Raw genomic sequence first — 25,403 nt, 5'->3', positions numbered from 1 at the left:
GCACCAAGGTGCCCCGGGCCTCCCACTGAAGCTCTGAGCTCATTCTTGCAGGTGTGCAGTTCAGGCCGGGTCCATATTCACGGGACCTATGCTGTGAGCCAGACACCGAAGTACAAAAATAAGGGCAGTCCCTGCCCTCAAAGCAGGCATCAGCATCCAGGGAACTACTACACTCTGGGGGATGCATAGAGAGGGACCACACTCCCTCTCAGGCTCACAGAGCCAAATGCGTAACCCAGATTTAGCAGGGAGAGGCGGGAAGGGAAGGGGCGGGAAGAGACCAACATGTTTATCCATGTACATACTCCGACCAAGGGCTGTTTTCGCTTTCAAAGCCTCCAGTCACAGCTGACACTGAAGAGTTACTGTTCGTTTGTACTTACCACGTACAGATCACAGTACCCTGCATGTCTTCTGCACTTGACCCTCACAGTGACCCTACCATTACCTCCATCTAATACATGAGGTTTGTGGCCTTGCAGTGGCCGCTTGGCTGGTCTAAGGTGGAAATAGGGCTCATACCCAGTCAGACTGCTCCAATGTCAATCTAAGGATCCACTTGATCTAGTAAAATCATGGCTGATTTTGCCTCTTAAATATCTTTTAGGTCTTCCTGTGTCTCTCTGTCTGCTCAACATTCTTGTTTCAGCCACCATCTCTTTTTCTTGGGATAACTGCAATAGCCTAATAGCTCCCCAAATTCCCACTTGCCATCTACAGTCCATGGACCACATAAAAGCCAGCGTGCTTTATTTAAAACCCGATTAAATCATGTCTCTTCTCTTCTTCAAGTCCTTCGGTGGCTTCCTTTATGCTTCTAGAATGAAGCTCAAATTCCCCCATATAGTCTACACAGCCTAGAATTGTCTGCTTTCTGCCCACTTCTCCTGTCACATACCTGGTACTCCCTACCCCCTTCTAAGAGCCTAACCTCACTGCACTTATACCTATTCAGAGTTGGGACCAGCTTCAGGGCCTTTGTACAAGCTGTGCTCTTCTCAGCACCTAAGTGACTTCTCCACGGTACTCCCCTGAAGTTTCTATCCTTGTCCTTGCAGAGAATATTTCATGACTCCTTCATGAGACTTATCACAATGATATATATTTGTCAATCTTCCTAGTAACCCCTCCACCAAGAAACAAAAGGTCAACCATTTGGGTTTTTCCACCAAGAAGTCACCTTTTTTTTGCCCTTTGTCTTTTTTGAATTTTGTTATAAACATCCACTGACTAAAATTTGAGGGTTTTAAAAAATAGATTTCCATCATATTTCCAGGAGATTGTGATGGAAATATAGAGAGATGGGGACAGGGGGAAAAGAAGGAAGGAGGCACATTTATCAATTTTCAAATTATCCGAGCATTCCAGAGCAGAAGAGAACATAAGTAGTCCTCACGAGGTGAGGTTTTGTTGTTTGATTAGACTCAGTGAGCCAGATAGTGTGACCTCAAGAAATCCTCCAGAAATAAGTCTCATGTAATTTCCCACTCTCCAGTAGCACCTGCTCTACTAGCACGAGGAGTCTTGAGCTGGCTGAAGCCAGCCTTACCTTTACAATTTGTGTAAGGAAACTGACCGTAAATTCGGCGATTTTCGGCACCCGGAACTTCCCTTTGTTCTTCTGTTCAGGCTGATACTCTGTTCTTGTCTTCACAATCACCTGAAATGTTCAACCAGTGTTAGCACAAATGGAGACTTGAAACACTTCTTTTTTCTTTTCTTTTTCTCAGTAGCTAGAATTGTTATACATTCCATAAAGATCAGAAAGTAAAGAATCTCCTTCTCAAACACACAAGAAAGCAGAAAATTGAATTACCCATACTTCCTATTCCAACAGAAACAACCATAGGAGACAATTCGGTTCACCTTTCCAGACGTTTTTATATGCATATATATGCATCTATTAGATATATATGTGCTATTTATATAAACATATATTTCCTCTTCATGCAACAGATTCATACTTCATGAATTATAACCTACTTTAAACATACAACAATATACTAACATATTTTATAGAGACAAATACACAATTATATTTTGCTTTTTGATGTGCCATAATATCTCGCTATACGCATATGCTACAATGAATCCGATGAGCCTCTGTTGTTGAACATTTAGGTTTTTTACACAGTTTGGGTTATGTAAACAAGTTATGATGGACATCTTGTAATCCATCTTTATACATACACTTAATTCCAATTTGACTTAGGGACTTGTACAGAGGAAAACATAAAGGTCTTGGAATCTCCTGTATCGTCTTGTTTTTCTAAAGTCTGCATATTTTGCAGAGGTGGTTAATATCTTATCAAGATACGCTGTCAACCTGCCAAGACATTTATGGAATTCCATCCCACTGTGTAGGCAAAGTGAAGAGAAAAGAATCTGACAGATAATCAATAACCGTGGCCAGTGCCACAGTGTCAGGGGGAACACAGAAGCTATCTGAGACTCAAGGTCTCACCTGTAAAATATGAGCAATAATCATAATCATCATCCCTATTTAACAAGGTTGTTTTGAGTGTTAAGTGAGATCATAATGGGTAATATTTTGGAATTATTTATTATGTGCTAGAACTAGATCAAGCATTTCATATGCCTTTATCTATATACCACTACCATTTCCATTCTTCTGACAAGGAAACTGAAGCTCAGAGATACTAAGTCATTTGTCCAAGGTCACCCAGATAAAAGGAAGCTGTCTTCTAACTATGATCATCCTTACTTCTCATTGGAGCTTAAAATTAACTGAATCTTCACTGAAAATTCCCACCACGTTTTCCTGAAGACAGCAGTCAAGTGGACTGATCAAGTAAAAAAATTCTGCTATAAGAATGTTCTTTAAGTCTATGAGGCATGCCATTGATAAATGTAACCGAAAAGGAAAGGATGTGGGAAAGTACTGCTATTATTGAGCATTCCAGTGTGGCACTTACATATGTTGGTTAAGGGGGCTCAGGGACCAGCCCATCTAACACTTCTCTTTCTCCCCATCATCTAGAACCCAAATTTGCAGATATCATTTCTGCCTCTTGTGGTCCTGCCCCTCTCTGTAATCTTCTCCAAACAATGGAACTGAGCCCTGGCTCTTCAAACAGGAACGTAGGGCAGCCAAATAAGGGTGAGGGTCTTTTGGGAGGTGGAGTGGATTGTTAGTTATTTTTATTTTCTTTCTACCTCCTGTTCTGAAGAATAGGAAAACAGAAGCTTCCTTGGCACAGGTAATAAGAATAATTCTCATGCCTTGCAAATTTGCCATATGGCAGGTACTGAACATTTGATATGCACATCTCACTTAATTCTATGCTGTGGGTCAGGCACTGATACTGTCAGTACTGTAGGAAGGTGTAAGCTCTGTGCTGGGTTTCAACACTAGCTCCACTACTAAGCCTTCTGTGTCTTTGTTTTCTCATCTATAAAGTGGGGCAATAACCATCAATACCTCATTGGGTTGTCATGAGGTTTAAATGAGTTAATAGAAGATAAGCACTCAAACCATTCATTCAATAACAAATGTTTATTTTCACACTGCTTCTGAGTGCTGCCCGATATTCTTCCAGGGATGTTCAAAGCAGGTGTGGAATGGAGCCTGGCCTGTATTAGTCAGCCTGCAGATCCTCCCTATACAGCCCATCAAGAGCAACAAAAGAGCTTCTCAAGAACAATGCTGTTCAGTCATGCTCCTGACCTCCTTGAGGGGGGGGTGGGGGGAAGTAGGGAGTGATAGATGAATAGAAGTTCACTGGGTGAGGGGCACCTGGGTGGCTCAGTTGGTTAAGCATCTGCCTTCAGCTCAGGTCATGATCCCAGGGTCCTGGGATCAAGTTCCATCTCCTACTGGCCTTGAAGAAATAAGCTGACTTGTTACAAGAAGACCATGCAGCTGGAAGGCAGACTCGAGATGCTGACAGTGACCACAGCTGACAGCCAGCTCACTCAAGAAGATGGGGACTTCAGTCCTCCAACCATAAGTAACTGAACACTGCCAACAACCTCAGCAGGCTTGGAAGAGGACCCTGAGGGCCAGAGCAGAAGGCAGCCGGGTCAATACCTTTACTTCAGACCAATGAGACCTCAAGCAGAGAACACAGCTATCCTGTGCCTGGACTTCTGACCTGCAAAAACTGCAAGACAATATATTCGTGTTGTTTTAAGCCATCACATTTTTAGAAATTTGTTGTACAATGATAGAAAACTGATATGCTTTCCCACACTGCCAAGTCCATCTCAACTATTGACCATCTCTTGGGTTGATCCCTTTGGGGCTAGATCCTTAGCCATCAGATCTCGGGCGTGATATCACACAGCAAATGTTAAGAAGCATTTGCTTCTTAGTCCTTCCCTCTGCCCCTCAGTTTCTATAAACATTTTTTCCAAAGTTTCTCAAAAGGTTCAAAACCAGTTTCATCATTTCACATAAATGTAAAAGACCCTATGCACAGCAGATATTTTGAGACAGGTGACAGAACTTTAAAAATATAACTGTCAGAATGAGACACTGAATAATCATTATAGGCAATACCATTCTAAATATCATATTAAACATTTTGTGGTTGGTTCCCTAGCATCCATTTAGATCAAAGTCCCCAGATATTCCTTTTGGGAACTCACCGCTGCCACTTTGTGTAGCAACCATGTGGTTTGGGGGGTATAATGCCTCCCTTCATGATAGGAATGGTCCCTAATTAGGTTAAGCCAATCAGGACCTACTATCTTTTTGATCATAAGATTTGATTGGCTCAAAATTTGGACCAATGAGATACCAGGTAATATTGACCAGGGTAAAGAAGCCTCCTTGCTCCTTATGGGTGTTCTTCAAAGAACATGCTCTTACTCTGGCTGGTATGGTGAGGACTTGAGTTCCAAAACTTCTGTAGAGATTGTTGTCACAATAAGGAGTCAAGATGAAGACAAAGGTAGCATATGAAAAAGGGCAGAGCCAAGAGAAACCTAGAGAAATTGAGATGGGCCTTGATGATGCACTGCCCTCTGGATCACACCTCTCCTGAAGTTCACATTGAACTCTGCAGTTACAGGGGACTATATATACCCTTTGGGCCTTAATCCAATTTGGATTAGGTTTTCTGTTACTTGAGGTAAAAAGTTCTATCTAATAAAAATGTGTTCCAAGAAAAATGAACTGAAAAGCTATTAGAATTTAGTAAGATGGCCAAATATTAAATAAGCATAACAAAACCAGTAGATGTTTTTTGGCATGAGAAAAAAAAATCACCTCAAAATGTCCACCAAATAAAATGTTCATGGCCACTCTTTTCATAACATCCCTGAGTTGAGAACAATCCAAGTATCCATTAATGGGAGAATGCATAAATTATGGTTTATTCATAAAACTATGTATTCATAAAAATATGGCATGCCACACATATGGGTGAATTTTACAGACATTACTTTGAACAAAATCTGACATGAAATTTTTTTGTATATTATATGATTTCATTTATATCAAATTCAAAATATATATAGAATAATTTATATATTACTTTATATAACTTACATATAATATTTAAAATGAATATATAAATAGCATGTAATATTTATAATTACATATATATGTATGTATACATATATATATATATATATATATATATATATATACTATTTCTTTTTAAAGTATCTCATTTACCATCTGCAGTAATGGGCAATGGGCAGCTGCTGAGTTTAGGCAGAGTTGGGAGTCATAGCTCTCCTTCGAATCCACCTTCTGCTTTGCCCTGAACCCCTATGACAGGCTGCTTATGCCCTGAGTGACTTTCTAATGAAAATAGTTCTTTTGCTTTGGGAGCCCCATTCCTCAAACCACCAAGTTCAAACACAGGCCACAGGTCAGGTGGGTACCTGACCCATGCTGGTCCTGAGTCTTCTCTTCTCTTTAGCTAAGCCATATTTTCCCCAAAAGCAACCCAGGTTGATACTTAATATTTTAACTTCACCCCTAAGGAAGTGTTAGCTCATTAGAACCCCATTGCCACATCAAAAGCAGGTCTTTGCCCATTTGCCCAGAACAAGAAGACAATCCTCTGGTCTCTTCTTTGACCTCTCAGCAGCGGGCCTGTTTGCTCCCTACCCCTTGAAATGCTCTTCTCCCTTGCATCCATGGCTGTATCTTTCTTGGTTTTCTTCCTGTTCACTGACCAGCTCTCCTCAGTTTCCCTTTCAAGATCCTCCCCTTCTTCTTGACCTCTCAATGTCAGAATTTCTCAGGGTGAGGTCATGGGCACGCTTCCCTCCTACACACCCTCTGAATGTTCACACTTGTATTATTTCCAAGTCCATCTTTTTTTTTTTTTAAAGATTTTATTTATTTGACAGACAGAGATCACAAGTAGGCAGAGAGGCAGGCAGAGAGAGAGGAGGAAGCAGGCTCCCCGCTGAGCAGAGAGCCTGATGCGGGGCTCAATCCCAGGACTCTGAGATCATGACCTGAGCTGAAGGCAGAGGCTTTAACCCACTGAGCCACCCAGGCGCCCCTCCAAGTCCATCTTTATCCTTAGAACTTAATTCAGACCTCATTCAGCACTCATATTACCCTAATGGACATTTGCCCTTGGACCAACCCGCCTAAATATACCATGTCCACAGCAAAGTCCTTGGGCTCCTAGATCCACCTGCCCCTCAACATTTCTTCCCCAAGTCATCCCCCCAAAATAGCAGCATTACCCATGCCAGTGCTTATGTCAAATAAAATACAGGAATTCTCCCATGACTCCTCCCTTCCCGTCACCCTCCAAATCCATTTCAGTACCAGCTATGCTTCTCAAAAATTTCTCTCAAATCAACCCATCTGTCCAGTCACACAGCCACCACCCGAGTCCAGAGCGTTGTCCTCTCTCCACGAGTGTTTTCTCTGGCCAGCTTCTTGTTTCCATTCTTGCCTCCCCAAATTTAGGGGAAAGGCTTTTCTAGACCAAGGGAACAGCATATACCAGCATAGGTTCAGAAGACACTCAGGAGGCTGACACGTGGAAGAGCCACAGGGAGTGGTTTTGAGTGGCCAGAGCACAGGGCAGGTGGAGTGAGGGGTAAACAGAGGCTCCGAATGCCACACCAAGCATCTTGAGGATTAACTTGAAAGCAGTGAAAAGCCAAAGAAGGATTATAAACCAGAGAGTGGCTTTCCAGATGCCTATTATAGATAATGGAGAAGCCTCTGGCCACAGTAGGATACACTGGAAAGATGCAGAGAACAGGAGAAACACAACCCTCCAGAGTTACTGGAATCGACCAGCTACTGGGCGTGTCACAAAATTTGGTGTTCTGTTCCGATGGAGGGGAGCCAGAAACATTTCCCTTCTATAAAAGAAGATATGGCAATAATTGCTTTTTTTTTTAGCACTGTGAAAGGGAAAGCATAAAAAATGTTAGCCAATCATTAATTGTACCTTGGAGGAATCAGCTTACATAAGCAAAGAAAGAGAGCAGAGAAAATACATTTGCAAAGAAAGGCTCTATTCTCTGCAGTTGAAAAAAAAAGTGGGGAAAAATGAAGCCGAGCTCTTGATTAATGACAGAAGGGTTGGGGGGAGTGGAGAGAGAAGAGGAAAAATCCCTTCTACTCTTTTTATCATTTAAAGTGGGGTTTTACAAATATTTGGAAAAATGAACCTCCAGATTCTCAAATACCATTGCGGATTTGGGAAAGAGATAAATTTGTTTTCATATTTATACATCAGTCCCCATTCTCCTGTCAGTGGCTGATATGAAGAACATAATTTAACATAATTGGCATTGTGAAAATGGGATGAATTATTCATCCCAAAAGGACCCCTCATCTGGATATAGTCCCCTTTCACTGGCAAGGCCAGATAATACATGGTGGTTCAGATGGCACAAAGTACAGATCATAAAAATTTAAAATACTACTTCCCAGGATTATCAATAATAAAGAGGTTCCCACATGGAGAGGCCCTGGGATTGGCAAGAACAATAAATAAAAGTGCAGAAGTGCTGACAAGGAGCAAGATTGTATTTTTATGAGCTGGACTTGCGCAGGCCAAAAATAGATCTAAGCTGTACCCTGCGGCTCATCCCTGCTGCGAAGAGAGAAGTTCAGAGCAGGACAGTGAACCTGATGAGCACCTACTATGTGCCAGGCACTGTTCTAAGGGGCCTACTGAGTGTATTCTGTTACTTCTCATAACTCTCCTCACAACCTTCTCTCTGATCTTCATGTATCTCCTTTAAAATCATTATGATTCCCATTTTTCAAATGAGACAATTTAGCCTCAGAGAATTCAGTCCCTTGCCTATGGTCAAATGACTGCTAAGTGGTTGAACTGATGGTTCAAACTCAAGATTACCCTGCTCTTTCTTATCATTGTTTTAAAATGGGTACCCAGGAAAGCTTGGGTGGCTCAGTCAGGTAAGCGTCTGACTCTTGATTTCCATTCAGGTCATGATCTGAGGATCCAGCCCTGAGTTGGGCTCTGTCTCAGCAGGGAGTCTGCTTGAGATTCTCTCCTTCTGCCCCTCCTCTCTCTCTCTCTGTCCCCCCAAATAAAAAATTTAAAATAAAATAGGTACCCACTATCATTGTGCCAAAAGCTTTACATCCTATATCATAGGAAATCCTCTCAATCACTCTGAATTAGGAATGATTATCCCCATTCTACAGATGAGGAACCTGAGCTTGGAGAGCAGAAATGACCTCATAACCTCACAAGGCCACTAAGAAACAAAGCCAAATCTTGAGTCAAAGCTTCTGGTTCAGATCCAAGTGCCACCCATTAGGACCATCACCATTCAAGAATCACCACACTCAAACTCTGATCTTGTGGTACCTGGTGAATAAGAGGGAATCCATACATGTTGAATGAATAAATCCTATCTGTAAAGAGACAAGGTGAAATTGACCAGATGGGGCTTGAATACTTGGTTGGGAAATTCTCCCGTTTCCCCTGCTCACCACTCAACCCGTGCTCCATCTTTTTGGGTTTGAGTCTCTTTCTTTGGGCCCTCAAAACTTGGCAAGGGCCCAGAACACAGGGCTCAGAAGACGTTAGTGGTAGAGTTGTCCAACCCCATCCACTCTCAGATGGGGAAAACGGAGCCTAGAGCGGGGAAGGAATTTGCTACAGGTCACAGAGCAAGCCTGGGTCAGAAGCAAGACTCTAGTAAGGGCCTGCTCACTCCCAGTCTGGGGCTTTTTCCACAGGATCAGGTCTCTTCTCCTTGCTGGACTTTTATTTTTTCAGAGGCAGAAGAGAAGGTGGGCCGATATGGCCTCAAATGCACCAGTCAGTCCACTATGACCATGACTGTCTGACCCCATGGCAGGGTATAGCACCCAGGGAGATGAGGGACTCTCCATATGGTCCTTTCTAGGGTTGGGGGTATGGGGAGGGCTCCAACTCCTGCTGTGAAAGAAAACTAGCCACTGGGGCTGGCATCTTTTTAGTAGAGATCTGCAGATCTGCCTCTGGGCCTGTCCTCTGTGGTCCAAAGGCTCAGCCCACTACACTGCTCAGTACTCCTCCAGGCCTAGGGCCAGCCCTGTGCTCTGGAAAGTGATCCTGATTCGGGGACCAAACTGCTGAACAATGGTAATAAGCAACAACAGTAATAACAACAGCCTGGCTCTGGCATATACTCTGTGCTGGACACTGGGGTGAACAACTCGACATGCATTTTCTCATTTCACCCCTAAAACAGTTCTTACAGGAAGAGATTATTGTTTTCATTTTAGCAGCGAGGAAACAGAGGAACGGGGGGGGGTTAATAAACCTGCCCAGGGTCACACAACAAGTAGGTGGTAGAGTTAGTGTTCAAATTCAAAGTGCACTGCTATAATGCCTTCCTCTATGTGCAGGGATACCAGCTTGCTCCGTGTGTGAGGGTGAGCAAGTCCCTTCCGTGCTCCTAGACTGTCTCACCATCTGTGAGAATGGGGGGGGATTTTTTTTTAAGTAGAAAATTTGATACATTCTCATGATAAAAATAAAGTATGAAAAATATGGAATGGAAGTCTTCAAGCAGTCCACCATCCAACCTCTATCCCTACTCCCTCAATGTTTAATGGTTTCTTATGCATCTGTCCAAATTGTTTTATGAATGATAAGAACAAAACATACACACAGATGTGTTTCCACAAATGGGATGACTCCGTGCCATGTTCTTTAGAGCTGTTTTAACGGAGCTGTTGTGTCTGTGGCTCCTCCCACATTAGCACAGGCAGGAACGCTTCGTTCTCCTAGCAACCACTTGGTATTCCACACCCATGTGCTAGGGTTCATCTAACCAGCCCAGTCGCATGGAACATTCCAGTTGTTCACAGGTTTTCTTTTTTATTCATAAGCCTTTGCATACTTGAAAGAATATACCCATAACTTCCCAATCGAATGGTACATATAGCTTAAATTTTATAAACAATGTCAAAACACCCTCTGCAAAACATTGCACCAAATTATATAACCAACAACAGTGTATTAGATCTGCTCTGCCTCAGTGCTAGCAACACTGGGCATTATCAAATGTTGTGGAGTCGGGGTTTTTTGTTTCGTTTTTTTGGTTTTCAGGGTGGGCGCTTTTTTTTTGCCAATCTAATAGGTAAAAAGTTATGTTTTGTTTAAAATTATATTTCTAAAATTATAAAGAATTTTAAATATGCTTCGTGGTCATTTTTATATCTATTCGCTGGAATTGTCTGGTTGGAACATTTGCTCCAGTTCATGGTGATTTATAATCTGTCTCTTGAGAGTGTCTGAAGAGTGGAACAAGGGGGCTCTGTGAACCTCAAATGTGCAGAGACGAGCATTTTCGTTGCTCCCTAGGGAATAGCTGATGGTTCTCTGATCCTGTGCTTCAGGGAGAAAAAGAACCCTCTGATAAAGCCACCAGAGAAGCCAAGAAGACAAGCAGGACAGACTCAGTGACAGGAGAGGCATCTCCTTTGGCCACATCTGTCCAGGTCCACATTGTTGGATCCCGTGTGCCTTCACCTTGGAAACTCCATTTATAGCATGTTTCATTTTTACAGTCATCTTTTGAAAACATGAACTTTAGGACATATATTCTGGATATCCAGTGAAAGATAAAACATTATATCAGTAAAGCACCATTTGTGGGGCGCCTGGGTGGCTCAGTGGGTTAAAGCCTCTGCCTTCAGTTCAGGTCATGATCCCAGGGTCCTGGGATCAAGCCCCGCATCAGGCTCTCTGCTCAGCATGGAGTCTGCTTCCTCCTCTCTCTCTGCCTGCTGCTCTGCCTACTTGTGATCTCTGTCTGTCAAATAAATAAATAAAATCTTTTTTTTTTAAAGCACCATGTGTGTGCCATTAAACAATTTTCATGCTTTTTCCTCACAATAACCCTAATATGTAGATATTACGCTCATTTTACAGTTGTGTAAAAAAAAAAAAAAAAAAGCCCAGAGATGCTAAGTGACTTGCCTAAAGCCACACAGTAAGAAAATAGCTTAGCTGACATCTGAACCCGGGCCTCGAGGATGGCAAAGCTCATGTGGCTTACCATGCAAAATACAAAGTGTATCAAACCTCATTACTGGATCTCCAAATGACTGCATTTTTCCTCCCACAAGCTGGTGGGCCAACCTCGTCCAGGACACGCAAAGACTTAGGAATCAGTAGAAAGAAAAGGAACATTTGCCCAGGGCTTGGTTGCTGGCTTGTCAAATACATGATTCATCTGGGGCTTTGCCAAGGTGGGGCTGTGTCCGTTTGTGGCTTGCTTTCTGCAAACCTGCCGCCCATAAGCTGGCATCTCCCAGCACACCTGTGTGTAGATCTGGGATGCACTGTTTTCTTGTTGGTGTCCTAGGACAGCATTTCACCTCTCTGCGTTAGTCTCTGCATCTGTAAAATGGCAATAATGGTTGCAACCTCACAGATGGGTTGTGGGGACATCCGGGTTAAATGTGCTCACTTAGACACACCAAAGGCAACGGGGCCCCACGGGCATGTCCCAGAATTTGGTATCTGCTGACTGATGTTTCAGCTTCTCAAGAGCTTGCATTCATGGTTTGAAAAAGTCGCCCAACTGCTTAGGTTCAAGTCTCTTCCTGCATCTGTCAAGTGGAGAAACCAAGCCTGCTTTAGGCTAAGTAAGGGATGGGGGGTCTCACTCAGTCAGCACTTCCCACTGCTCACTGCATTCCAGGATGCACGATGAGGCCGAGCAGGGCCCTAGGGCCTAGTGGGCAATTCTCCTCAGTGCCAACCAGACACCAAATCAGCCTAAATGCACCACCTCCTCATTCCCACTGCCACTACCCTAGCTTCCCCCACCCTCCTTCATGAACATGGCAGTGGCCTTCTAGCTGACCTCCTGCCTTCCACTCTTTTCTCTCATGGTCACATGCTGCAGGGAACCAGTCACCTCTGTCTTAGGGAAACTACACTGGTGCTGCGAGGGGGGTACCTTAGGAAGAATGAGGAAGAGGAGACCCAGCGTGAATCCCTCATCCCTAGGGTGGCCCACAGAAGCCAGAAGAATCTTCCTTAAATACAAATCTGATCCCATTACTCTCCTGCTTTAAACACCTCAAAAAAAAGAAAAATACACTGAGCCCCCCATGAACTGGTGCCCACCTCCCCTCACCTCCCAAATCTCTCCCCCTCGTTAAGTGTGCCCAGCCCACCTACTTTCCTGCCTATTCCTCCAACTCCCTCAATGCCTGGCCACATATTATACACTCGGCCCCTACTCCTTTGACCACCCAACCTCCAGGTCTCAGGCGAGGCTCCATCCTCAGGAGGACATCGCTGATCAGCCTCCATCACAGTTAGGTTTCTCGAGTCCTATCCTCTCTCACATCACAGCTCTGTAATCTTTCCCTAATAGCCCTTCTTTTAGCTTGTGTCTCTGTGCGTCTGTTTGTATGATGGCTTGTTTGAAGTCCCTCGTCCCCACTGGACTGGCCCATGAAAGCAGTGGCTAGGCCTGACTTTTTATGCCTGGGTATCCATAGCCTGGCACAGTGCCTGGCATATAGAAGATGCCTCACAAGTTGTGCTGGATGAGTGAGTGAGTGAGTAAGTGGGTGAATATGTACCTTCCATGGGGATAAGTAAAACCATAGCTATAATTATGGGCAGCTACTGACGGCGCCCAGAAGAGCTGCCTTCTCAGCTGGGTTTAGGAAGATGAGTACTGGCTTAACAGACAGGCAAGAGGTGACAAGGCCATTCTAGGTACAGGGAATGGCATGTGCAAGGAGGAAGAAGCATGAACCACCCTGGAAGGTGTAAGAAACCCTAAGGCAGGGTTTCTCAACCTTGGCATTGTGCATGTGGAGGATTTGATTAGAGTGCTAGGTGGGAAGCTAGCCCATCTCTCTCCTGACGCTGGCAGCAATCCTTCCAGTAGGCAGGGTGGGAGCATTGGAGGCTAGGATGTTCTCTCTGGGGGATCACACTCAGCCCCCACCAGCTGGTCCAGGAAGACTAAGGAGGAACGTGGCCATGGATGAGAGGTGTAGAGCTGGAGGAAGCACTCTTGGAGATGGAAGGCTTCTTGTTATTGAGGGCAGCACAGTGCAGAGGGAAAACTGGGGTTTCAGGTAACTTGGGCAAGCCACTCCATTGATGTGAGCCTCAATTTCCCAACCAGTGAAATGGGTGCACAAAAATCCCCCTCATAGGACCATTGAGAAGATTAACTGAAGCAACAGATATGAATGCCTTGTGTGGTCCATTCCCATCCCAGCGCAAGGGCTTCAGACATGCTCATTTCTCCATTTGGCCTCTAAAAGCTTCCCCCTAATCCTGAAACTCACAGACTCCATACTAAAGTGCATTTAGTGTGCAAATCCAAAGATTATTACCAGTATCACACACCAAGCACACTCTGTATTTTACATTTTCAAAAAAACCCCCGCATGATTTAATAGTGGGGTCAAATATACTTCTTGCTAATGAACATTTTGGCTTCAAACACTCACCATCTGACTGGAACCTAACAAAAGAGTGTGTCAGGACTCACATACTCTTCCCTACAGTCCTGTGACCTGCGTCCCAATATTATCATCCCCACTTCACAACGAGGAGGCTGAGGCCGTATAGGAAACTTGCTTCAAGTCATCAGCCAAGGTAAAATAGTAAGAGGGGGGCAGAGATGGGCACCCTCCTAGAGAGGTAGCTTCAGAGTCTGTGTTGTTAGCTAAACATTTGGAGGACCCATTTGGCTTCTTGAGTACAATTCACTTCTAACACATCTGTTCTAATGTCAGGGGAAAACTTGTCTACTCTTGTAAATATTAGAAAATCAAAATACTAGCACAGAAAACTGCTACTACCGTTTCCCACTCAGAGAAGAGTAGAGGGAGGCCTGACGGAGGAAAAACAAGTTACACAAGTCACACTGTGGGCTGGCAACTGAATTTGAGCTAAAGCCCAAGTCTGTGGACTCCCAGGCCAGCTGGCTTCCTTGTTCCTGCTGAAGTGGAAGTCTCTGGAACAACACTGCCTGGGTTCTGGGTCCTCTAGACATTGCCAGGATGCTTACTATATGCTTTGGGAAGTTACTTTACCATTCCATTTCTGAGTTTTGTCATCTTTAAAAATTGGATTAAAATAGCAACTTCTTTATTGAGTCCTATTACCTACTGACAGGGTGAAAGAAAAGTGTGCGTGTGTGTGTGTGTGTGTACACATGCGCACGCTTTGGGGGTACACACATGCATGTACATTTGTCTTAGAACAGAATCTAGTATTTAGGAAGCACTTGAAAATGGTCATTATTATTCTTTTATGGTTATTTTTGTGCCGGGCACTTGACATATGAGCCTGTATCTAACTTTGTTCTGACCGTTGTGAGGTAAGGGTAATCCCCCCTTCACAAAGGAGGAAATGGAGGAATGGAGGAATGGTAGGAAGACTTGGTCATGAACATCAGAAAGAGTCTGTAATGTGCTCCTGTGAGGATGTGCCCCTGTAGGGAATTGCATCTTTTGGGATGCATTGCTTTCCCTTTCCATGCGTGCAGGTCCCCTGTTTGTTTGTCCTTCAGGCTTTGGGACACACTTTTTGTTCATCTGAACTAAGAACTCCATGGTTATTGTGTCTTTTCCTCTCTGAAGAAGAGAAGGGAGCCCTTGAAGGCAAAAAGGTGGGATGGGAGAGTGAGGAGAGACAGAGGCTGTGGTATGAGGATGACTCGCCGTGTGTCTAAGGATGGTGAGAAGGGTGATCTCACCACAATCCGTTTTCCTTGCATCCTTTTTAGGGACATGCAGATCTTCCAGGTGGCAGCAGTTGGCAGAAGGGTGAAGAATCTTCCTGAAGCCTCACAAGACTTCAAGAAAATATCCCCTTGCTCCTTTCCAATTTCCATTATATCTGGGTTCAAATTCTAGCATTGCCACTTACTCCTTTTGTCAGCTGGAGTAACTAACCACATTTCTCTGATCCTTCACCTTTTCACCTATAAATTTGAGTGCATGATCCCTGACTCCATAGGGAAATGTGCACCTAGGGCAGCAGTTCTCAACTTTGGCTGCACACATGAGTCACCTGGGGGAATTTAATTAATACTGATGCCTGGGCCTCACCCCCAGAGCTTCTGATATAATTGTCCTGGGGTGCAGCCTAGATATCAAGATTTTCAAAGCCTCCCCCAGGTGATTTCTAATATGCAGCCCCAAACTGAGAGCCTCTGCTATCCATGTAGCAGATACCTAATTAATACTATTCTTCCACATTTCTTTAGTGTTAAGTGCCTGTTCACATTTTATTTTTAAAAGCCTTATCAGTCTCACAGGATGGCTCAAGGATTCTTTATTTCTGCCACCCCCATGCATATTCTCATATTGACAGCCTCTGCACTTTCAAAACAGATGACTCAACCCCCAGCCAATCAGCCAGGCCCTTTATCTAGCTTTGGCTCCTCTTCTGTTCATTGGATAGATCCAATTGGTTAAGACACACAATGCCCTCCTGGAGATGCCAATGAGAAAATCAAACAGATGGAATGATCCATTGTTTGCTCTTCAGCCAGGGAACTCCATCATTTACCTCCAAATCTATCTCTTACAGTGTGCAAAAGCTCACATATAAAACCCCAAGTTCTCTCAACTGGATCTTAAACAATAATGTTTCTCCCAGCTCTGCCCATGGGATAACTTTTGTATCAGTGCCCACCTTTGTATAAGTGCCCACCTCCATTCTTCATGGACTACTCCCATGTCAGGAGATGTGCCATCAGCCACTCATTCATTGCCAGCCACGCCTCCCCAAAGACGCTCTACACTAGTCATGCTATTTCTCAAAAGCTCTCCATGCTTTAATATGTCTTAAATGTCTTTTCCTCCTATGGTCTATCTGGAAGGTTTTTACTCACCTTTACAAGCCAAATTCAAATGTTCTCTTCTGCAGTTTACCTAACCTGTCCTTCTAGTCCCCGCCCACCCCTAGAGAATTTAATTGTTTCCACCCCTGTGCTCTCATAACCTGTGAAATTCTCAGGTATAGCATTTACCCTGATGCGTTATATTAAGCATTGCACTAGATAGGGATTTTGTAATTTGCCTTTTCATAACCAACTTGTAGCACAGGGATAGGGCCTTAGCAGGTGCAGACTAAATGCTTGTTGGACTGTATCCAATTCTCTGTCCTCAAATCTATACCAGTGAATTTTTGAAACACTTCTCCCCGATAATCAAGACAATTTTCTCTGTCACCATCCACAAGCTTGTTAATATTCATATGCTATGATAAAACTTCAAAAAAGAAAGATTAATTTTCTTGCCCACGTATGTATATGTGAACCAAAAAATGAGTAAACACTTACCACAAAACCTGAAATAACACAAGAGATGCCATGTCTCTGAAAGGAATGACTACATTTTACAAGAACGGGGACATATTTGGCTGAGGGAATGAAAGGGTTTGAAGAGGTGGAATTTTTTTGCTGCTTTATTTCCTGAGATGGGGGGGAGCATGAGGGACTGATGGGGAGAAGAGCAACTGCTTTACCTTTTCCGGAGCAGGCAGCTGTAAGTGGTTAACCTCCAAGGGAGTGATGAGAGGGACGGTCTGGAAGCCATCCTCAACCGAAGGCGGCTTGGTTCCCTTCTCACTGGGGTTACTGTTCAGCTTCACCATCCTTACGCCTTTCCTCCCAGACCTAAGGCAAATAGTGGGGTTCTAGTTATAGTGGGAGGTGAAGCAGGGAAAGAGAGGGCTGGCTGACGACAGAGAAAACAGCAGTGTCCTAAACAGTTCCGCTCGGCTTTCAGTGTAGAGATCAGTCTTCTATCTATCTTCTGCTAGATTTCATGACATGATTCTCATTATCCAGCAAAACTTCTCTAATCATCAAAATATCCCACCTGCCCATGGGGTTCAACAGCCCCCAAATTCAGGAAAAGTCAAGGAAATCCCAGACTTACACAAACAATATACAAGCTTTAAAAAAAAAAATCCAAAACACTAGAACTAATACACTCATATAATCTCAGTGAAAAGCTTATTCTTACTGCAAAATTAAATCCTATTATTCTGGGTCACCCTGCAGTATGATAAATTTCACCTTACCACCACACCTTACCACTTTGATTTTATATTATGTTGGCTTTTCTTCAGCAATCTCCCTACACCACAATAAATACATTCAATGTCTCCATGTGTACTGTACCATTTCACATGATACATAGGTTGTACAGGAGATACAATTTCCTAAAACAAAAAAAGGCTGGCTTGAACATGCTCCTGTTATTCAGCCATGGAATGCCTCCATTTCCTCAATAGCAAAAGGCCATTTTTTTTTTTTTTTTGCTTCCATGGAAAGTTAGCAACCCCCGTATTGCAAGATTGCCAACTAAATAAACAAATCACATTTATTTCTCTCAAGCTTCCTTGGAAGTCAAACGGTGCTCCCACCCCGCCCCTAGAAAACCAGACCACTGAATTTCTCTTGCCAATCTTGCTGGTGGAACATTATTAGACAAAATAGGATTGTTGTGGAGATGAAAGGGATGGTAAAGGGTCGGAGGATATTGAGGAGTGGTTATAACAAAAACAAATGCCTACTTACTGTGATGCACTCTTGGGGGGTCAGAGCAGATTCAAGCCAATTTGAAGAGGAGGAGGACGGCCAGGAGTCCTCCCTCCTCAGCCCGAGCTTGTGGTGCTGAAAGGACAGCGCCTTGCCTGTGTCTGGATTGGGAGTTTCTGAGAGCGAGGCGCGAGCGAGAGGGGAAGAGCTCCTGGCAGCTGCCTGCCTGCTCCTTCGCTCGCGCCCCCTCCCACCGGGGAACGGGCTCCCACACCATCTGTCATCTGGCACCACCTGCTGTTTCTCATGCATGGCCACAACCAGGGCATGGGACAAAATTGGTTTCAAGAAAGTGGGAGGGATTCTGGACATCATAATAATAATAACCATATAATAAGCAACCCTTGAGCCTTTAGAAAAACAGAACAAGGAGACTTATTCATTAGAAGGGATCACTTTAAAAAATCTTCCAGAGCAATATTATGAAACCCAAAATAGTTCAGGACCTGCACTGTGCTCTGACCTGTAGTAAGGAGTGAAGGGAAACTTACATCTATTATTTCCCATGCAGTGGGCACTTTTCCAGGATCTTTCAGACTATTTCCCTCATTTGGAAATGTGTGAGGTGGGAAGGTGATAACAACAGGAAAGCAGCTCAGAGCCAGGCACATGGCAAGCACTGCTTGTGAGAAGCTACTATTCTCACAGTGCTACTGTAAGTAATCACACAGGTCAGCTAAGGTCGCACAGCTGGTAGAGCACCAGGAGCTGGAACTTGAGCCCTGATCCAAGGCCACTGATATTTGCATGCGATCCACAACTTCGTATAGCTCCCAGGTTGTGTCTGGAATCAGGGAAGGCGAAGTCCTAGTATTAGCTCTATGAAGTTCTTGCTGCGGAGATCTTGGACATTTTGTATTCCCTCTGCAAGCCTCCATTCCTTTATCTATGTTGTGGGAATAATAATACCTCCTTTGCAGGGTGATTGTGAGTAAGATGAGACGTGCTCAAGGAAACCTCTTCTAGCTCAGGGACAAGGTTCTGAATGGCTGAATTACTTCATCTCTGGAGATTGCTCTTACACTCTTAGAATCCTCTGAGATTAAGACTATTATCACGGATTACTCCTCGCTGTGGTTCAGATCACGGTTGGTCACTTACCCCAGCTGCAGTGGTGTTTATGATGCACGTCATGAGGTCCAGTGGTCTTGGCATTAGTAATAGCATCCCCTTTCACTTTCAAAAATATCCTGCTTCCCATGATAAATGGTTTGGTCACTTTAATTAGTGCTCACACGATAAGCATACACTCTACTACCTACAAGGCCAAGAGAAAACATGCATGTCATCTGTATTGTTCAGTAATGAAATGGATATGTGTGTGCATCTATGCATGTGTGTGTGCAAAGAGAGACGTTTCTAAGACAGGAAGGTCTGTAGCATCTCAGAGCTGCACAGGGTACTATTAAAAGAAGTATGCATATATATGAGAGGAAGTCACTCTAATATTGGTTTCTCACTTTCTCCTTTCCAAAGACCAGGATGATTTTCAGGTGCAAGCATCCTGTGGGGACAACACAATGTAGATATCCACATGGAGTCACTTGTGAACATTTGTGTCTGATCTGATTATTGCTGTCTCCAAAGGGGAAAAAATAAAAGCCCCTTTAACACAGCTTATGATTGTTTCACAAGCAGGAATCACACCTTTAATAACTCCAAGCCAGGGGTCCTAACAGTTTAGTAAAAGGTCCAAGAGAAGCGCCTGTGTCATGGCAATGTGAAATCCAGGCTTCCTGGTATGTGATGCCAGGAGAGAGGCTGCAGGAAGAAACAGGGGGCCAGAGTGATGTGGGAAAGCCCCTTATGGGAGAATGATACTGAGAGGTGCTTAATACAATAGACTCTCATTCTCCTGTTGAGCTCTGGGAGATATGCTTGACAGTTGAAAACAAAATAGGACATTTTTAGGAGGTTTTCCATGTGTGTAGATGTGATATATAGGATAACAACAACACGAAGAGGAGAGGATAAAGGGACCACTACAGTGGTAACATTTCTATATTCTAAGTGGTAAAGCATTGATTCCCACTAAACAGTGAAAAGTTAGCTATGTCTATTTTAATCCCCAGAATAACCAAAAATATACAAAGAAAAGGTCAAAACTGCAACAAAGAAATATAAATGGAATACTAAGAAAAAATCAAATAACTCAAAAAAGGTAGGGGAAAAAAAACGAGAACAACAAAAACAAAGGAAACAAGCAGAAAACATAATGAAATCATAGGCTCAAAGCCAACCATAGCATTATCATCCCAAGTTCATAGTTTACATTAGAGCTCACTCTTGTTGTACATTCTATGAATTTGGACAAATGTATAATGACATGTATCCACCATTAGGCTATCATACAGAATAGTCTCACTGCCCTAAAAATCTTGTGTGCGCCACCTCTTTATCCCTCCCTCTCTTCCCTAATCCTTAACAACTACTGGTCTTTTTATGGTCTCCATAGTTCTGCCTTTCCAGAATGTCACATAGTTGGAATTATATAGTAAATTGCCTTTCAGATTGCCTTTTACATAGTAAAATGCATTTACAGGTCCTCCATCTCTTTTCATGGTCTGCTAGATCATCCTTTTATTTTTTTAGCACTGAGGAAGTTTCCATTGTCTGGGTGTACCACCGTTTATCCACTCACCTACTAAAGGACATTGTGGTTGCCTCCACATTTTGGCAATTATGAATGTAGATGCTGTAAACATTTGTGTGCAGGTTTTTGTGGGCATAAGTTTTTTTCTCCTTTAGGTAAAAACCAAGGAGTGTAATTCCTGGATCATATGATAAGAGTATGTTTAGTTTTGTAGGACACTGCCAAACCATCTTCCAAAGTGTCTGTACCATTGTGCATTCCCAAGAGCAATAAGAATTATGGTTATTCCATATCCTTGCCAACATTTGGTGATTTCAAGACTCTTGAATTTGGCCATTTTAATAGGTATGGAGTAGCTTCCCATTGTTGTTTAATTTACATCTCCATGCTGATATATGATGTGGAATATCTCATGTGTTTATTTGCCATCTATCTATCCTCTTTAGTTAAGTGTCTATTAAGATCTTGGCTCACCTTTAAATTAGATTATTTTCTTATTGTTGAGTTTTAAGAATTCTTGTGTATTTTGGATAACAGTCCCTCATCAAACATGCTTTTTGCAAATATTTTCTCCCAGTCTATGACTAATCTTTTCATCCTCTTGACAATATCTTCTGCAGAGCGGAATTTTTTAATGTTGATTAAATTCAACTTATCAATTATTTCTTCCCTAGTTCATGCCTTTGATGTTGTACCTAAAACACCACCACCAAATCCAAAGTTATCAGGATTTTCTCCTATGCTATCTTCCAGGGATTTTATAGTTTTACATTTTACATTTAAGACTGTGATCCATGTTGAGTTAATCTATATGAAATGTGTAAGTTCTGCTCCTAATTTTTTAACAACTGGACATCCAATTGTTCCAGCACCATTTGAGAAAGGACTGTATTTTGTCCATTGTATTGCCTTTGCTCTTTATCAGAGATTGGTTGACTATACATTTTTAGATTTATTTCTAGGCTCTCTATTTTGTTCTATTGGTCTATTTGTCCATTCTTTCTCCAATAACACACTATCTTGATTATTAAAGAGTTATAGTAGGTCTTGAAGCTAGATAGTGTCAATCTTCCAACTTTGTCCTTCTTTTCCAATATCATTGGCTCTTCTGGATCTTTTCCCTTTCTGTATAAACTTAAGTGTTAGTTTTTTGATATCCATAAAATAACTTGCTAGTTTTTACTGAGATTGCATTAATCCTATAGATCAACAGAAAATCTGGCATCTTGGGAAAAACTGGCACATTTATAATATTGAGTCTTCCTATCCACAGACATGAAATATCTCTCCATTTATCCAGATCTTCTTCAATTTCGTTTATAACATTTTTGTTTTCCTCATATATTTGATGTATTTTTTTTAGCTTATACCTTTGCATTTCGTTTTTTGGTTATACTGTAAATGGTATTGTGTTTTTAATTTCAAATTCTACTTGTTAATTGCTAGTGTGTAGGAAAGAAATTGACTTTGCATATTCACCTTGTATCCTGTAACTTTGCTACAACTGCTTAGTAGTTCCAGGACTTTGGTTGTTGATTCTTTCAGATTTTCTTTTTTTTTTTTCTTTTTTTTTTTTTTAAAGATTTTATTTATTTATTTGACAGAGAGAGATCACAAGTAGACGGAGAGGCAGGCAGAGAGAGAGAGAGAGAGAGGGAAGCAGGCACCCTGCTGAGCAGAGAGCCCGATGCGGGACTCGATCACAGGACCCTGAGATCATGACCTGAGCTGAAGGCAGCGGCTTAATCCACTGAGCCACCCAGGCGCCCCATCTTTCAGATTTTCTATAGAGACTATCATGTCATCTATGAACAAAGACAGTTTTATTTCTTCCTTCCCAATCTGTATACTTTTTATTTCCTTTTCATGCCTTTACTGCATCTTATAGGACTTCCAGTATGATGCTGAAACATAGTAATAAGATATCTTTGCCTTGTTCTTGATCTTAGTGCACAAATTCAGTTTGTTGCCATTAATTATGATGTTAGCTTTAGGGGTTTTTTGGACAGTGTTCTTTATCAAGTTAAGAAGTTGCTCTTTTACTGGAAGTTGTTATAAATGGGTGTCAGATGCTTTTTCTGCACCTATTGAAATGAACAATGCAATTTTTCTTCTTTAGCCTATTGATGTGATGGGTTACATTAAGTGATTTCCAAATGTTGAACCAGTCTTGCATACCTGAGCTAAATGGTTGTGTATATAATTATTTTTATACAAAATTGGATTCAATTTGCTAATATTTTGTTGAGGATTTTTACATCTATATTCATGAAAGATATTAGTCTATAGTTTTCTTCGTTTATAATCTCTTTGCCTGATTTTTGTATTAGGGTAATTCTGGACTTACAGAATCAGTTAGGACATATACCCTCTGCTCCAATATTCTGAAAAATATAGATAATTGGTATGATTTCTTCCTTTAATATTTGGCAGAAATAACCAGTGAATCCATCTGGGCCTTGTGCTTCCTGTTTTGAGAGGTTATTAGTTATCAATTCCATTTCTTTAAGAGATATAGATTTATTCAGATTGTCTATTTCCTCTTCTGTGAATTTTGGCCACAGTGTGTCTTTTATGGAATAGGTCCATTCTATCTACATTGTTAAATGTGTAGGCATAAAACTGTCCATAGTACTCCTTTATTAATCTTTTAATGTATATGGAATTGTAGTGATGTCTCCTCTTTAATTCTGATATTAATAATTTGTGTCCTTTCTCTTCTTTTCAGTTAGCCTGGTCAGAAGCTTCTTTATTTTATTACTCTCTTTAAGAACCAGCTTCTGGTTTTATTGATTTTCCTTATGGATTTCCTTTCATTTTATCTCTTCAGGTATGTACTGGCCCTGTTTGTTTGTTTTCTCTTCTTATTTTCTGGGATGCTAATTACATGTGTGTGAGACCTTTTCCCAACATCCCTTACGGCCTTTTCTGTATTGTCCCTCTGTCTTTCCTTTTCCTCTTCATGCTTTAATCCAGATATTTTCTATTTGAACTATCTTTTAATTCCCTAATCTGCTAATCAAATTTCTGTGTTTTTTTTAAACTTGTACAATTTACTGGTAAATTATCTATTGACTTATTTAATTTTAGTTATTTAGAGATCATCTTTATAGTTCTTCTTATAGATTTTAGGTCTTGGTGATATTTGCTTTTTTCACCTGCTTTCTTAATGATACTATTTGCAAATATTTTAAAGTCCATATTTAATAATTCTAGTATCCAGAGCACATATGGATCTGGATCTATTACCTTTTTCTTCTCACTTGGTTGACTCTGACATACCTGTTAATTTTTTATTGATTATTTTGTACTGTGTATGAAAAAAATTATAGAGGCTCTAGATTCTATTATCTTCCTAAAAATAAATTTAATTTTATTCAGACAGGTAGTTAAATAGGGAGAAATTCACTTTTGTCCAATTAGGGATTGAGGTAATTAGAGGCCAGATTTCAGTTCTTATAAGATCTGGTGTATTTTTGGTTTGAACTGTCCCTTGGTGGGGCGGGGGGCTCTCAAATAAAAACCTAGGGTATCAGTCAGGACCCTTCCACCATGGCAGACACTGAAACACCAAATTGTTGTTTCTCTGGGATACCATGAAGCTTCAAAGGTTCAATTTAAGTTCTTTAGGCTCTTCATATCCATTTTCTATTGGGGCCATCACCTTCAAGTACAGATTAAAAATCAGAAAACATCTGGAGGGGAAATGTGGTAGAAAAGGTTGGGCTCAGGTGCCTGGGTGGCTCAGTGGGTTAAAGCCTCTGCCTTTGGCTCAGGTCATGATCCTGGGGTCCTGGGATTGAGCCCCGCACCGGGCTCTCTGCTCAGCAGGGAGTCTGCTTCCCTCTCTCTCTGCCTGCCTCTCTGCCTACTTGTGATCTCTCTCTGTGAAATAAATAAATAAAATCTTAAAAAAAAATAAAAAATAAATAAAAGGTTGGGCTCTCTTCCTAGCAGTTCCCTTTTACCTAGGATTTTGTCCCTTCCAGTTCTGAGTATTTTGGTAGCAAAGAACTCCAAAGTTTGTCTCCCCAACTCCAACAGACCAATGAAAGCTCTAGGCCATTGCTTTCTGCTAAGCTTCTAAACATGTCATTAAGAATTGGCAGTGTGGGGCGCCTGGGTGGCTCAGTGGGTTAAGCCACTGCCTTCGGCTCAGGTCATGATCTCAGGGTCCTGGGATCGAGGCCCGCATCGGGCTCTCTGCTCAGCAGGGAGCCTGCTTCCCTCTCTCTCTCTCTCTCTCTCTGCCTGCCTCTCTGTCTACTTGTGATCTCTCTCTGTCAAATAAATAAATAAAATCTTAAAAAAAAAAAAAAGAATTGGCAGTGTGAAGGGAAAAAACAGTGAGAATTTGGCATTTGCCCTAATCCATTACTAATTTCTCTCTAGAACCTTAGCTCTCCAAGTCCTTGCTTCACTGGTCCCTCCCCTCAAACAGCAGTTTTGTTAGTTTTATTTTTAATTAACAAAATTTATTTTTTAAAGCAGTTTCAGGTTTACAGAAAAATTGAGTGGAAAGTGCAGAGTTCCCATATACCCTCGCCACCACCCATCCTGTGCAAATACACAGTTTCTCCTACTATTAATACTTGACATTAGGGTTAAACATTTGTTACAATTTATAAGCCACTAATGATACATTATTATTAACTAAAATCCATAGTTTACATTAGAGTATACATTGTATTGTACATCTGTGAGTTTTGGCAAATGTATAATGTATCCACCATTATGTGTATAGAATACATTCATCATTACAGTATCATACACAAGAGTTTCA

General features: G+C 42.0%; 1 protein-coding gene across 4 annotated transcripts in view; it reads right to left on the bottom strand.

The window, feature by feature from the left end:
• Positions 1–25,403, bottom strand: part of LOC125100527 (neuronal vesicle trafficking-associated protein 2) — a 91,556-nt gene that overhangs the window by 33,256 nt on the left and 32,897 nt on the right. For 2 of the 4 annotated variants that reach the window (XM_047730757.1, XM_047730756.1), the window contains 2 exons: positions 16,947–17,097; positions 1,577–1,660 (listed from right to left, as the gene is read on the bottom strand). In XM_047730757.1, the coding sequence (XP_047586713.1) occupies positions 1,577–1,660; positions 16,947–17,075 (213 nt within the window). In that variant the 5' untranslated portion in view covers positions 17,076–17,097. Of the gene's footprint in view, positions 1–1,576; positions 1,661–16,946; positions 17,098–18,006; positions 18,252–25,403 lie in introns of those variants that run through there. The other 2 variants (XM_047730755.1, XM_047730759.1) reach the window with 2 other exon arrangements.

This window comes from Lutra lutra, chromosome 5 (genome assembly GCF_902655055.1).
Source record: "Lutra lutra chromosome 5, mLutLut1.2, whole genome shotgun sequence".
Lineage (NCBI taxonomy): Eukaryota > Metazoa > Chordata > Mammalia > Carnivora > Mustelidae > Lutra > Lutra lutra.
Note: the sequence above shows the minus strand (reverse complement) of the source record. Positions and strands in the feature narration are given on the sequence as shown.